Raw genomic sequence first — 12,942 nt, 5'->3', positions numbered from 1 at the left:
TAACACAGCTCAATACACGATATTGAAAATTTTGTTATGCTGTGCTCAGCTACAGACAAAGATCAGGCTGCAGTTTTCAGAAACTAAAAAAATTGTTTGATTTTACCTGTGGCAAATATAACAGGATCTGTCTTTGTGTACTGGGCATCCAATACCACCTCCAATCCCATAAACATACTGATTGCTTTTTGAGGAGTGTTCAGCAAAATAAATGCCTGAAAGAAAAAATAAATATTTGTTTCTTCTGAAAAAACAACATTAATAGTAAAAATGTACACTCTGTAGTTCATCAGTTCAGGAGAAACATGGTGGTATCAAATCTAAGCCTTTTCAGTTCTGCTTAAGAAAAAATCCACTGCAAATTTATTCTTCAATTACCAAATTTCTTGAATACCAAAGAAAATTTCCAAATCTGCATGTTATATTACATTATTACTCATTAGTGTCATTGCATTACGTCAGATTATTTAAAATCAAGGTTTATGGCACCATGAAGTTGCAAAAATTACATATGTAAAATATATGTTACCTTTTAGCATACTTTAGATGTTACAAACTAAAGGTGGCTAAGCAACAAAGAGCAATCTTTAAATTAAAAAAATAATAATTTAAAAAAGAAAGATGAAAGGAAAACAATGACAGTAAGTAGTTGCCAAATTCTAATGTGGATTTTCCATGCTAGTGCATCATCTCAGAGTGATTCACAACTTCGTTTGACTTGTGCACCAGACTAATCTCTTCTCAAGCCGTGTTCTTTTAATGAAAGTTAACCAAGTGAAGTGATTAAAAGCATTTTTTCTTGGACCAATTCTCATTTTATTTATATGTGGGTTTCTTACATTGCCTCAGGTGAATGCCTGGATAGTTAGTTTCCTTTCACTAGGCCCCACAATTAAATGTAACCCCCCTCCCCCCAAGCTTTATCCAGTCTTATCTAATAGTTCAGGTTTAATGAACTTAATGTTGACTGAATGTTAAACTCTAAGCTTTCTTCTCCAACCCAGTCAACAAAACTCTCCTGTAAAAACTCAAAACTTCATCTTTCAGGACTTGTACAGTACAGTCCCAAACTGTGTTGAGGCTACCATTACTAGTATTTCAATTTTTTTTAATTCTTAAACTATGGAAGTTCAGAAGTTGTTTGAGTAGTATGTTTACATGGAGCATTTGAAGAAACCATGGTGTGCAAAACATAGAAATTTTATGTGCATTTTCACTGGGTAATTTTTAAATTTTTTTTATAGGCTTAATCAACCACAATGTGTCGAACTGCTTGATTTTGCTTTTTGTAATCAATCTCCTTCATAGAAATCTACGTTTGCAGAATTATGTGCGTTCATACTTTTGTCAGTGACAAATTTTGTAAAAGTCTACTAAAAGCAGTTTTACCAAAACGTATAGAAATCTTAACAGAACTGAAGAGGATTGGCATGTGACATACCATAAAAAAGAGGTTTTATTGGTACAGTAAAGGCTGCAGTATATTCAATTTTGCATGGACATTTAGCTGTAGACAAGATCCGTTCCTGATGGATTCCACCCAATTTGACCGAAGGTGAAACACAGGATAATGTCAACTAGAGTAACAAAGTGCTTGAAAAATGTGATTCAGGAAATCCAAAATCTATACATCATCACTACAGAAGATGAAGCTTGGATATATTTGTACAAGCTGGAAACTAAACAGTGTTCCAAGGTGAAGTTAACCCAACAAAAGTGGTTCACTAGCAAATCACTTAGATGAAAATGATCATGTTTCTTTGCGTAAATTGGATAGTTATGCACCTGCAGCTTTACTGGATTGAAGAACAGTTAATACTGAATGGTACACAATTTGTTGTCCAGAAGACATTGATCAAATCAGAAAAATCAACATAATGCCAGCTGTTACGCAATACTTGAAACAGTTGATTACTTGACACAGAAAAAGAATGCCAATATTCACCTGCTTCATCATCTAATAACTTCTTCCTGTTCCTTTGTGTGAATAAATACATACATGCATGGCTACAGACTTTCATCACTTCAAGAAAATGTTGACTCCTTCCAAAACCTTTAAGTACCACCACAGAGTGGACAAAAATGCTTCTAGGATTGGTTTCAGTGCAAGCACAAATACAAATTTTAGAGGCAAATATTTTGAAAAACGATAATACAATCACACAAAGGAACTGTTTTTCTTCCACCACTTTTGTAAAAACTTTATAAAGCAACCTTCATGCTGATTCTTAAAGTGAAGTAGTTTTCAACAAGAAGGCAACACAGAAGGCTAGTGGGTACAGGTCCGTCATCTCCTACAGAAGAATGTTCAGGTAACTGTGGTGGTTGTTGTTGTTGTTGTCGATGAGGATGATGATGATTTTCGGACATCAATGACAATCTTATCAGTGCCAGCTGAATCTGGTCACTCAGTCAGTTATGGTTTGTTTTCTTGTAGGGTGCAAAAACATCTAAGGCCATACACACCCACGTCGGAACTGTACAATACTAAGATGAAATATGAGTTAAAAGGCCGGCCAGGGTGGCCGAGCAGTTCTAGGCGATACAGTCTGGAAGTGCGCGACCGCTACAGTCGCAGGTTCGAATCCTGCTTCAGGCATGGATGTTTGTGATGTCCTTAGGTTAGTTAGGTTTAAGTAGTTCCAAGTCTAAGGGACTGATGACCTCAGAAGTTAAGTCCCATAGTGCTCAGAGCCATTTGAACCATTAGTGACTACATGTTAAATTCAATCGACAGAAAGAAAGACAGCTAAAAACAGAGACTTTCTGTTCGAGAAAGTGCCTTAAAATATGTCAAAGACAATGAGCGTCCTGAACTAAAGATTAAATGTCCTTCGCCACATTACTATGACGAGTAAAAAGTAAGACGCAGTCGACAACCTCTGCTCTGTTTGTTAAAACAGCCGATAACTTAGATGACAAACATAAATTAGAACAAAAGTGGTTAAATTTTTGTCAGAAAATGGTGAACCATCAAAGGTTGATGACAATAAGTGCAAAGTATTGGGGGATCACCAAATAACAAATGGCGATGACTAAAAAGACAGTGCCCATATGCAATCTAGTTAAAATGATCTTCTTGCAGCGAGAGGGCTGGGCCACTGGGAGAGGTTTAATCCACTGGAGTTTGTTCTGAGGAAGGGAAGACCACTGGTGATGCCAAAGTGACACCACCTGCTGACAGACAGCAGCACAGAGATCATAGAAGAAAATGGAAGAACTAGTGGCTCAAGGAATGAGAACTGCAGCCCTGGCAATATCATCAGTGGCCTCATTTCCTGTCAGACCGACGTGACCAGGGACCCACTTAAACTTCAAATTGGTTCCTTCAAGAACAAACAGGTGAAAGTTTTCTTGGACCCATTGGAATAAGGGATGGACGGTGTAGAGCACACAAAGGCGCAGAAGGGCACTGAGGGAGTCAGAGCAAACGACACAATTGAAAACCACGTGTCGCTGGATGATCTGCGTGGCCTGATACAGAGCGAAGAGCTCCGCAGTAAACACTTAGCCGTGTTCCGAAAGCTAATATCGAAAAACATCGTGCCAATGACGAAGGCACATCCAAAATGGTCAGTCTGAGAACAATCATAGTACACAAAGGAACTATCATTAAGTTCTGTGAGGTTGAGAAACTTTTGGCAACAGAGCGAGCCCAAGTAGTGTCCTTATGAAGCAGATGAAGTCCAAGGTGAACATTGGCTGCCGCATGAAGCCAAGGTGGTGTAGGGTTCACACCCATTGGGAAAGTGGCAGGTAGCTGAAATTACACAGCCACAGCAATAGCTAAAAGCAAACTCCAGAAGGTAACAGAGAAGAGGGACACACACACCACACTGACGATCACAAGAGTCATCGAAGAAGGAAGCATAGGATGGGTGGCCTGCCATGGCAGATAAACAGCATTCATATCTGCTGAGGAGAAAATCACAGAGGTACGACTCGGGTAGTTTGGCAGCTTCTGCATACAGACTCAACCAGGCTAGTGTAAAAGGCGCCAATGCCCAAACGGGTGCCACGATGGTGGATTGTATTGAGATGGCATAAGATGGACTGACATGCCGAATAGACAAGGCACCAGTGCAAATGGAGGAGGGTGGTCCAATTTGCTCCCCAGGAAGTACCGCTGAGTTCACGTAAGGCACTGAGGGACAGCCTACAGTGGGTGGCCATGTAAAACATCTGGGAAGACCAAGAAAGTTTCCAATCAGGCCTGAATCCCAGAAATTTCTTAGTTTCAATGAACAGATGAGCAACAGGCCCATGATGTAAAGACGGTGGAAGAAATTTACTGTGCCATCAGAAATTCACACATACAATTTTGTCAGTGGAAAAGCGAAAGCCATTATCAATGTTCCACGAGTAAAGCTGATCAAGACAACACTCAAGACACTTTTCAAGGAGACAAGTCTATGGAGAACTGCAATAGATGGCAAAATCATCAACGTAGAGGAAGCCGGAGATGCATGGAGGGAGACAGGCCATAATAAGGTTAATGGCAACAGCAAAGACAATGACACTCTGGACAAAAACCTAAGGCACACCATTTTCATGGATAAAGGTGTTGACAGGGCAGAACCCAGATGTACCTAGAAAACTCCGTCTTTTAAAAATTCCTGAAGGAAACAGGGCATGTGGCTTTGAAGCCCCACGTGTAGAGAGTATGTAAGATACCAGTCCTTCAGCAGATGTTGTCGGCATTCTCCAAATCGAAAAACACAGCCAGTCTGGCATTTCCACAGAAAACCATTCATGACATGGATTGACAATGTGACAGAGATGGTCAACTGCAGAATGGCGTGCTTGAAATCCAAATTGTGCAGTGGTTAGTTAATTGTGAGACTCAAGTAACCACACCAGCTGGGCATGAATTATACATTCCATCACCTTGAAAACACAGTTGGCGAGAAAAATGGGGAGGCAGCTAGAAGGATGGCGTTTGTCCTTACCAGGCTTAGGCATGGGTATGACAGTGGCTTCACACCAGCATCTGAGGAACATGCCTTCTGCCCAGATGCAACTGCACATATGAAGGTGAAAGAGCTTGCCTGTAAGAGAAAGGTTCTGCAAAATCTGAATGTGAGCATTGTCCAGTGCTGGGGTGGAGGGTCGAGATGAAGCAAGAGCATGTTCTAGCTCCATCACAGTAAAAGCAGCATTGTAGCACTCACAATTCTAAGAAGAGAATGGTATTGCTTGAGCTTCTTCCACTCGTTTCTGATGAAGGAAGGCAGAGTGATAGTGGGTGGAGCTCAAAATCTCTGCAAAGTAGCGGCCCAAGGTGTTTGAGATAGCAATAGGGTCTACTACATCATCATCTGTTACTGTCAGGATGGAAATTGGGGAATGGATCTTGATCCCAGAGAGCTGTTGAAGGTTGGCCCACACGATGGAAGATGTGGTGGAACTGTTAAAAGAAGTAGTAAATGAAACCCAGCGAGCTTTATTGCTATCCCGAAGAATGAGATGACAGTGCACACACAACTGTTTATAATGAATGCAGTTTGCCATTGTAGTGTGATGGTTAAAAATGTGGAGAGCATGTCCCCTCTGCGGGAATTGTGTCGTGGCATCCCTTAGTCCACCATGGGACTGCAACACAGCACAGTAAGGCTGAAGTGCGAGGAATGGAATGTTCTGTGGCGGCAAGGATGCATTGGTAAGGTACTGCACCTGGTCACCACAACTGGGGAAAAGTCATTCATCGAAGGTCACCAGGGAAGAGTAAATCCTCTAGTTGACCTTAGAATGCTATTATTTGGGTTTGCATGTAGGTGGAGTAGGAGTCAGCAAACTGTAGGGCACAGGAAATGGTCACTCGAGTACATGTAATAGAGAATGGACACTCGAGATGATGGGCCAGCTTGGCAGTGAAGAAAGAGGTCCAAATAGGAATAGGTGTGCACGGAGTCTGAAAGGAATGTGGGTGCTCCAGTGCTGAGGCAGTTGAGGTTGGGTTGATTGAGGTCAGCCAAGAGGGCATCTCTTGGGACAGGTTCTGGGAGAATCCAAGGGGAATGGTGCGCATTGAAGTCACTGAGCAGTAAAAGGGGTGAGGGAGTTGCTCAATAAGCTGGAAGAAGTTTGCCATGGTGACATCGAATGATGGAGGAATGTAAACGGTGCAAAGGGAAAAGGTGCAGTGAGGAAGAAAAATTTGGACTGCAACAGTGTGCGGACAGGTGTTCAGGGAGATGGTGTGACTATGAACGTCCTCTGGATGAGCAGCATGACTCCATGACTTCCCCCACGAAAGGGAATGCCATCCTCAGAGGGGTGAAGGGAGGGTGTCAAACAGGCTGGAAAGAAATTTGATAGGTCAAAGTGGTCACGAGGACGCAGTTTTATTTCCTGGAGGCAGAGAGCAAGTCAACACTGCAATTCCAACAGTAGCTGTAATTCCTCCTTGTTGGATCTCAGGCCGTATACATTCCTTTGCAGGAGAGCATATGCTCCTTTGGAGTCATGAGGAGGAAAGGGGAGGAGGGAAAAAAATGAAGGAGTGTCACCTCGGCGGCTGCTGAGTGCCAGCGTTCGAAGATGCTCTGCTGTAGGGTGCATGGGCTAGAGGATCCTGCTCCACGAGATCTACAGAGGCATTGGCTGATCAGTCAGCAGAATCCAGCGCAGACAAATAGTTGACAGTGCACAATGACGACACGAAGGTCGACCAGGATAGGGCACTACACGGCTACACCGTTGAAGAGGATCTCCCGGTCGGCGAAGAAGAAGACCGCTTGCCTTTGTTTGATTTCTTGGAGCCTTTGCAGTTGACAGATCACGATTCAGCTGTTTGCTGGCTGGAGGGACATAAAATGTCTTTGTGGGAGCACTCCTCCTGTCCTTTCCAGCCCACTGGTTGTGCAGCATATAATTTCGCCGCGTGAGGTGAAAATTTAGTGGCTTGTTGCACTGCTGGAGAAGGTAACGGGGATGCTACCATGGCAATGGGGGATTTTACAACCGCGATGTTGAATTTGAGGTCGCATGTCTGTGTGACCATGTCCTTCATGGCGCAAGAGGTAGCAAGAACAGTACTTTAAGTGCTGGATGGTAAAACACAGGGTTTCTGACTAGCCAACATCTTGTGAGCAATAGAGTAAGGCACTTTTTCCTTCACCCAGGTCTCTTAGACGGCCTGCTCATCGAGATGCCTGGGACAATCTCCAGAGGAGGCTGCATAGTCGCCATTGCAATTGATACAGCATGGAGAAGGAGGCTGACAGTCACCCTCAGGAGCATCCCATCACAGATTACACAATTGGCCAGGTGTCAAGAGGAAATTGGGAGTGTGGTTGCAGCTATGATAATGGTAGCAACACATCGGATTCAGAATCTATGGTCAGACCATGATAACTTCACACCGTGCTACTCTAACAAATGTGAGAAAAGAGTGTGTGTGGGCACTAAGGATGTGTCTACTCTTTTCATCACCTGATGGACTGGAATGACACCCTGATCAGAAAGGTAAGTCTGGATTTCTGTCTTGATCAGACCATTGAGCAGCCTAGTGTAAATAACACCACGTGAAGAATTCAGCGTTTGATGGTCTCGATACAAACAGGATAGCTGTGGAGGAGCAAAGTCGCATGCAGTTATTGTGCTTGAGAATCACAAGTAGTCTCCAAAAGAAAAGTGCCATTGCGTAAATGAGAGCAGGATTTCACAGTGCCAGCAACTGCATCAACACCTTACTGAATAGTAAATGTATTTACCATAGCAAAGGACTGAGTCTTCAGTATGCGAAACAACAAGGAACTGAGGTGCAGATGGGAGGGTCTTTGTTTTGTTAGCCTCATTCCGTTTACGTTTTGTGATGTAGACTAAGAAGGAGATGTTTGGCTAATTGCAAGAATATCCCCCAAGATTGCCAGCGTCTCCAATGGTGCTCCTTCCAACTGGGATGGGGGAGGAGGGGGTCCTCAGAGGTGGGCTCACCCATGTTAGGTGATTGTTCACTCCCCAGGTCACATCTCCCAAACACTGATAATTTGGGAAGGTAACAGCTCAGACAATAACCCCTCCGTGGGCCTGGCCTTTACCAGGAGATACACGCGAACCCTACCTGTCGACCCGGCATTGGCAATTACACGTTACGCAGTCACCTATCAGGTGCCAGACATGTGGGCCAGCCTTCAGGAGCGCACTGGGAGGAATAATAAAAAGAGGAACCTCAAATGCCAAAGCAGAGGAAGGATAGGAGAAGGGGAACAAAGAAGGAAAACGGAATGAAAAAATAGTGAAATGAACTGTTCTGAGGTCAGGCTACTGAAAATGCAGAACACATTCCCAAAAACATCACAGACATGTTTCCCAAGGGAAAGAAAAAGGGATAGGAAGAGGATAGACATGCAGCACAGACAGGAAAAGATGCTGCAAAGACTAGGGACCCGTGGTAGCCAAGCACGAACTCTTCAAAGAGTGGTGAGGCCCTGGGGGAGCTCAGTCAGTTATAGGTGTGGCCTTAAGTTCAATGAGGAGCAGGAAAGAACAGCTTGAAAAATAAAGGAAGGAAGGTTATGGTTTAAAATATTACTGATGACAAGATCATGAGGAGGATGGGGAAAGGGGGGTGAGGAGAAGGAAATTAGTTGCATCCTTATCAAAGGAAACACCCTGGAATTAACATTAATAGAATTAAAGACACACCTACAAAACAATCTGTCCGCTGATTTCTTGTTGAAAGTATAAAGGGGTCTCAGTACATAGTAAGAGTGTTACAATAACCTATGGAGCAGAAAAAAACATCGAACTTTATTCATTTAGTAAATGAAGTTCACCGTGTATTAAGTTTAATTTACAAGTCTCCTCCTGTTCACTTAAGAAGCCTCAAGCCTGGTGGATTCTTATAATTCAGCTGTAATAAGTGACCAACAGAGTTTCAGTAGGTATTGTTCAAAACATACATTTTTCATATTAGGTGCATTGTGCTGCCATCTACAGCCAGGTCCTCCGTATCAGTGACCTCTGTAGTCATTAGACATCGTAAGAGAGCAGAATGGGGTGAGCAGAATGGGGTGCTCCACTTTGAATGTGGTCAGGTGGCTGGGTGTCACTTGTGTCATATGACTGTACGTGAGATTTCCACACTCCTAAACATCCTTAAGTCCACTGTTTCCGATGTGATATTGAAGGGACCTCATCTGTTGACTGACAGAGATCGCAGACAGTTGAAGAGGGTCGTAATGCATAATAGGCAGCAATCTATCCAGGCCATCACACAGAAATTTCATACTGCATCAGGTTCCACTGCAAGTACTATGACAGTTAGGCGGGAGGTGAGAAAACTTTGATTTCATGGTCGAGCGGCTCAAAGGCCACACACCACGCCAGTAAATGACAAATGACACCTCGCTCGGTGTAAGGAGCATAAACATTGGAAGATTGAACAGTGGAAAAACTTTGTGTGGAGTCATGAACCAAGGTACACAATGTGGCGCCCGATGGCAGGGTGGGGGTACGGCGAATGCCCGGTGAATGTCATCTGCCAACGTGTGTAGTGCCAACAATAAAATTTGGAGGTGATGGTGTTATGGTGTGGTCATGTTTTTCATGGAGGGGGGCTTGAAACCTTTGTTGTTTTGTGTGGCACTATCACAGCACAGGGCTACATGTTTTAAGCACCTTCTTGCTTCCCACTGTTGAAGAGCAATTTTGGGATGGCGATTGCTCCTTTCAACACGATCAAGCACCCATTCATAATGGATGGCCTGTGGAGGAGTGGTTACACGACAATAACATCCCTGTAACGGACTGACCTGCACAGAGTCCTGACATGAACCCTACGAACACCTTTAGGATGTTTTGTAACGACTTTGTGCCAGGCCTCACCAACCTACATCAATGCCTCTCCTGAGTGCAGCACTCCGTGACAAATGGGTTGCCATTCGCCAAGAAACCTTCAGCACGTGATTGAAGGTGCCTACGAGAATAGAAGCTGCTATCAAGGCTAAGGACGAGCTAACATCATACTGAATTCCAGCGTTACTGATGGAGGGCGCCATGAACTTTTAAGTCATTTTCAGCCGTGTGTCCGGATACTTTTGATCATATAATGTGTAATTCATAAGAAACTTGGCAACACTTCTAAAAGTGTGTTATCTCTCTAATATCATATAACCAATATTAATTCCCTTAAAAATACACTGCTGAATACATACCTGCACCAAACATGCCTCCAATGTAGGCATGTCGCTCATCAAAGCCCTTTTGTACAATAGCATTTATGAACGGTGATCCATGAAAAAGCATTCGTTCATTAGGCTGATTCACATTTTCTTCAGCCACCTCTTGCCGTCGATGTGAATATCTCTCCCAGAGCTTTCTATTCTGCACTTTCTGAATCTGAAATTAAAATATTTGTATATTAAAAGTCAACTACCTTCAAATGCAAATGCCTGTCATACGCACTAAATTAAGATTAAGTTAGGATTTAAATACAAACAATTGAAAGGTAGTTAGAAGATGGCATAATTTTGAGGGAATTTTCAGAAAATAAGGTTTTTAAATTACTATGGTAAAGGGGTAATTACCCTGACAATATTATATCTACAAAAAACTCCACCAGAATGACCATTATCTCTGTGTTCCCTAATTGTTGACTGCATCTCTTCTTCAACAGCTAGAAATTCTTTGTCTTCAACTAGAAGATCAACCAACAGCGTGCCAGGATTTGAAGGAGTCATCCACAGTGACCCTAAGAGAAATTACAGATAATGTTAGTGGAATAATGTAAAACAAAACAAAATAAAATAAAGTGTAATGAAATTTTTTGGAAGACTGTTTCAAGAAAAACAGTGATTAATACTATAAATTAACTAACAAACACAGTTGTGATCACATTTAAGTTGTTTATTTTTACTTTTAGATGACTGATTTCGATCTTCTAAGACACCATCTTCAGATCTTACAATCCTTGATAACAACTGGAACCGTTGGTATCTGTGCAGGTGTGGAGAGCACTGCTGTCTTCAAGGAATGTAAGATCTGAAAATTATCCCTTAATGATTGAAACCGGTCATCTAAAAATAAAAATCAACAACTTAAATGTGATCATGACTGCATTTATTAAAAAGTCTAATGAATAAATACTCACCAGCACTCGCACACAGCTTATCAATCCCTTTAATAAGTTTGTGCCTGTACCCATAAGCACTTACACCAACTTGTTTGAGATCTTCGTGACCCATTTCAGCCAGAATGTCAAGAGTTATCTGCTCCCGTTCAAACAACTCGAGGAGATGTTCTAATCCAAGACTGCAATACAGAATGATATATCTATTTTACTTCTTAAATGAATGCACGTACCCACCAATCACCCCAAATTCCATATTAAATGTAAACAACAGAATTATATACAAAAGGTATTTAGTGTAATCAACATTTATAGAAAGGATTACCGTTTCATTTACTGGGTTTAATAATGCTGAGAAGTAAGTTCTTCCTCATGTGAAGTAATAACAGGGAATGGAAGTGGCCTTGTTTGTTTAAGTAACTACTGTGTACAGATGCACCTAGATTGACTCACCACTCTCTCACTATGATTCAAAATACAGTGCTTCAGAATAAAAAAGTGATTTTTGTACTATTCATGTGCCAGAATTCTCCTTAAATGTGTCTGACAACTGCAACTAGATTTAAAATGCTGTTGTAGGTGGATACATGTCACTTTCGCATGCCAATATCACACCAACATTCAACACCAATTTAACAAATTTCATAAAAACACTGAACGTTTAACTTATTCTGGGTAACAATTAATAACTAATAAGAACACTAAAACATTAGACTACAAAATTAATCTTAGGCATTACAGATTAAGAAAGATGTATGTAAGCCACTGGTTGCAAGGAACTGCTTCACAGCAACCAATGGACCTTCCTAATGTCCCTTAAATGACCGATAGCAGGTGATAACTCAGTTTGTTAACAAATCATAAAAAACAGGCAATAATAATTAGTTACATTACTCTAGAACATTACATAATTTTTTCAGATATATTCCGTCAGTCAGATTTGTCCAGGCAAAGAATTCCCTGTACAGTGTAAATGTTACACTTATGTGATATAAAACATAAATACGTGGAACAATGAAATATAGATTTCCATGATAAAATGAGTGATGAAAAGTGTGAGTGCAATCAAAATTTGACTCCAGTGTTAAACTTGGTGTTCTCACTAACAAATCACCCCTGCCAAGTAATAATGTTGCAGAAATTGACTTGCTGGCATCCATTAAACTATTGTTCTCATTCAAGCATATATTACAACTGAACAACACAAAGGCTAGTGACATCTTGAGTCAAGAAACAAAAGAATCAGCAATTGCCGTCATGATAAGAGATTTCAGTTGTGTGGTAAGAGACGGAATGGTATACAAAGCTGTGGAACATTTGACTCTCAGCTAGAAAAATGAAGAGAGGCAAGACGATCATACATTTCCAGAGACAAAATAATCTGTTGACGATTAGTATGGGCTTCAAAAAGTGAAAAAATAAAACTGTGTACATGGAAAAGCTTGGAAGAATGTATGCACAAGCAGTTTGACTAAATAATAATAATAATAATAATAATAATAATAATAATAATAAACCCCGTGGAGGCCCGGGAAAAGAATAGGCCTCCGGTATGTTCTGCCAGTCGTAAAAGGCGACGAAAAGAACAAACCACTAATAGGGCTAACCCCCCTTTTAGTGTGATTACTTGGTTCAGGACAGAACTAAAGAAGCCTCGGACAAGCGCCGTCATGGTCGGGGACGACGCTTGAACCCTATGCCCGCCCACAATGGTAACGACACTGCTAGTCACATGGAAAATGATTTAAATCCGAATAGAGGTGTTTTGCAGGATATGCTTCCTGCAACCACCCTAGAAGGAAAACAAAGACAGAGGATGAGATGGTCAGATGAAGTAAATCGACACCTCATGTTCTGTTATTACCAAG

At 41.7% G+C, this 12,942-nt stretch overlaps 1 protein-coding gene across 4 annotated transcripts in view; it reads right to left on the bottom strand.

Moving 5' to 3' along the window:
- LOC126092506 (poly [ADP-ribose] polymerase tankyrase) overlaps positions 1 to 12,942 on the bottom strand; it is a 605,292-nt gene that overhangs the window by 26,433 nt on the left and 565,917 nt on the right. For all 4 annotated transcript variants that reach the window (XM_049908132.1, XM_049908133.1, XM_049908131.1 and 1 more), the window contains exons 14-17: positions 11,096 to 11,256; positions 10,533 to 10,696; positions 10,161 to 10,344; positions 107 to 215 (exon numbers count right to left, since the gene is read on the bottom strand). In XM_049908132.1, coding sequence (XP_049764089.1) covers positions 107 to 215; positions 10,161 to 10,344; positions 10,533 to 10,696; positions 11,096 to 11,256 — 618 coding nt within the window. The remainder of the gene's footprint in view (positions 1 to 106; positions 216 to 10,160; positions 10,345 to 10,532; positions 10,697 to 11,095; positions 11,257 to 12,942) is intronic.

The sequence above is a fragment of the Schistocerca cancellata genome, chromosome 7, assembly GCF_023864275.1.
Source record: "Schistocerca cancellata isolate TAMUIC-IGC-003103 chromosome 7, iqSchCanc2.1, whole genome shotgun sequence".
Classification (NCBI taxonomy): domain Eukaryota; kingdom Metazoa; phylum Arthropoda; class Insecta; order Orthoptera; family Acrididae; genus Schistocerca; species Schistocerca cancellata.
Note: the sequence above shows the minus strand (reverse complement) of the source record. Positions and strands in the feature narration are given on the sequence as shown.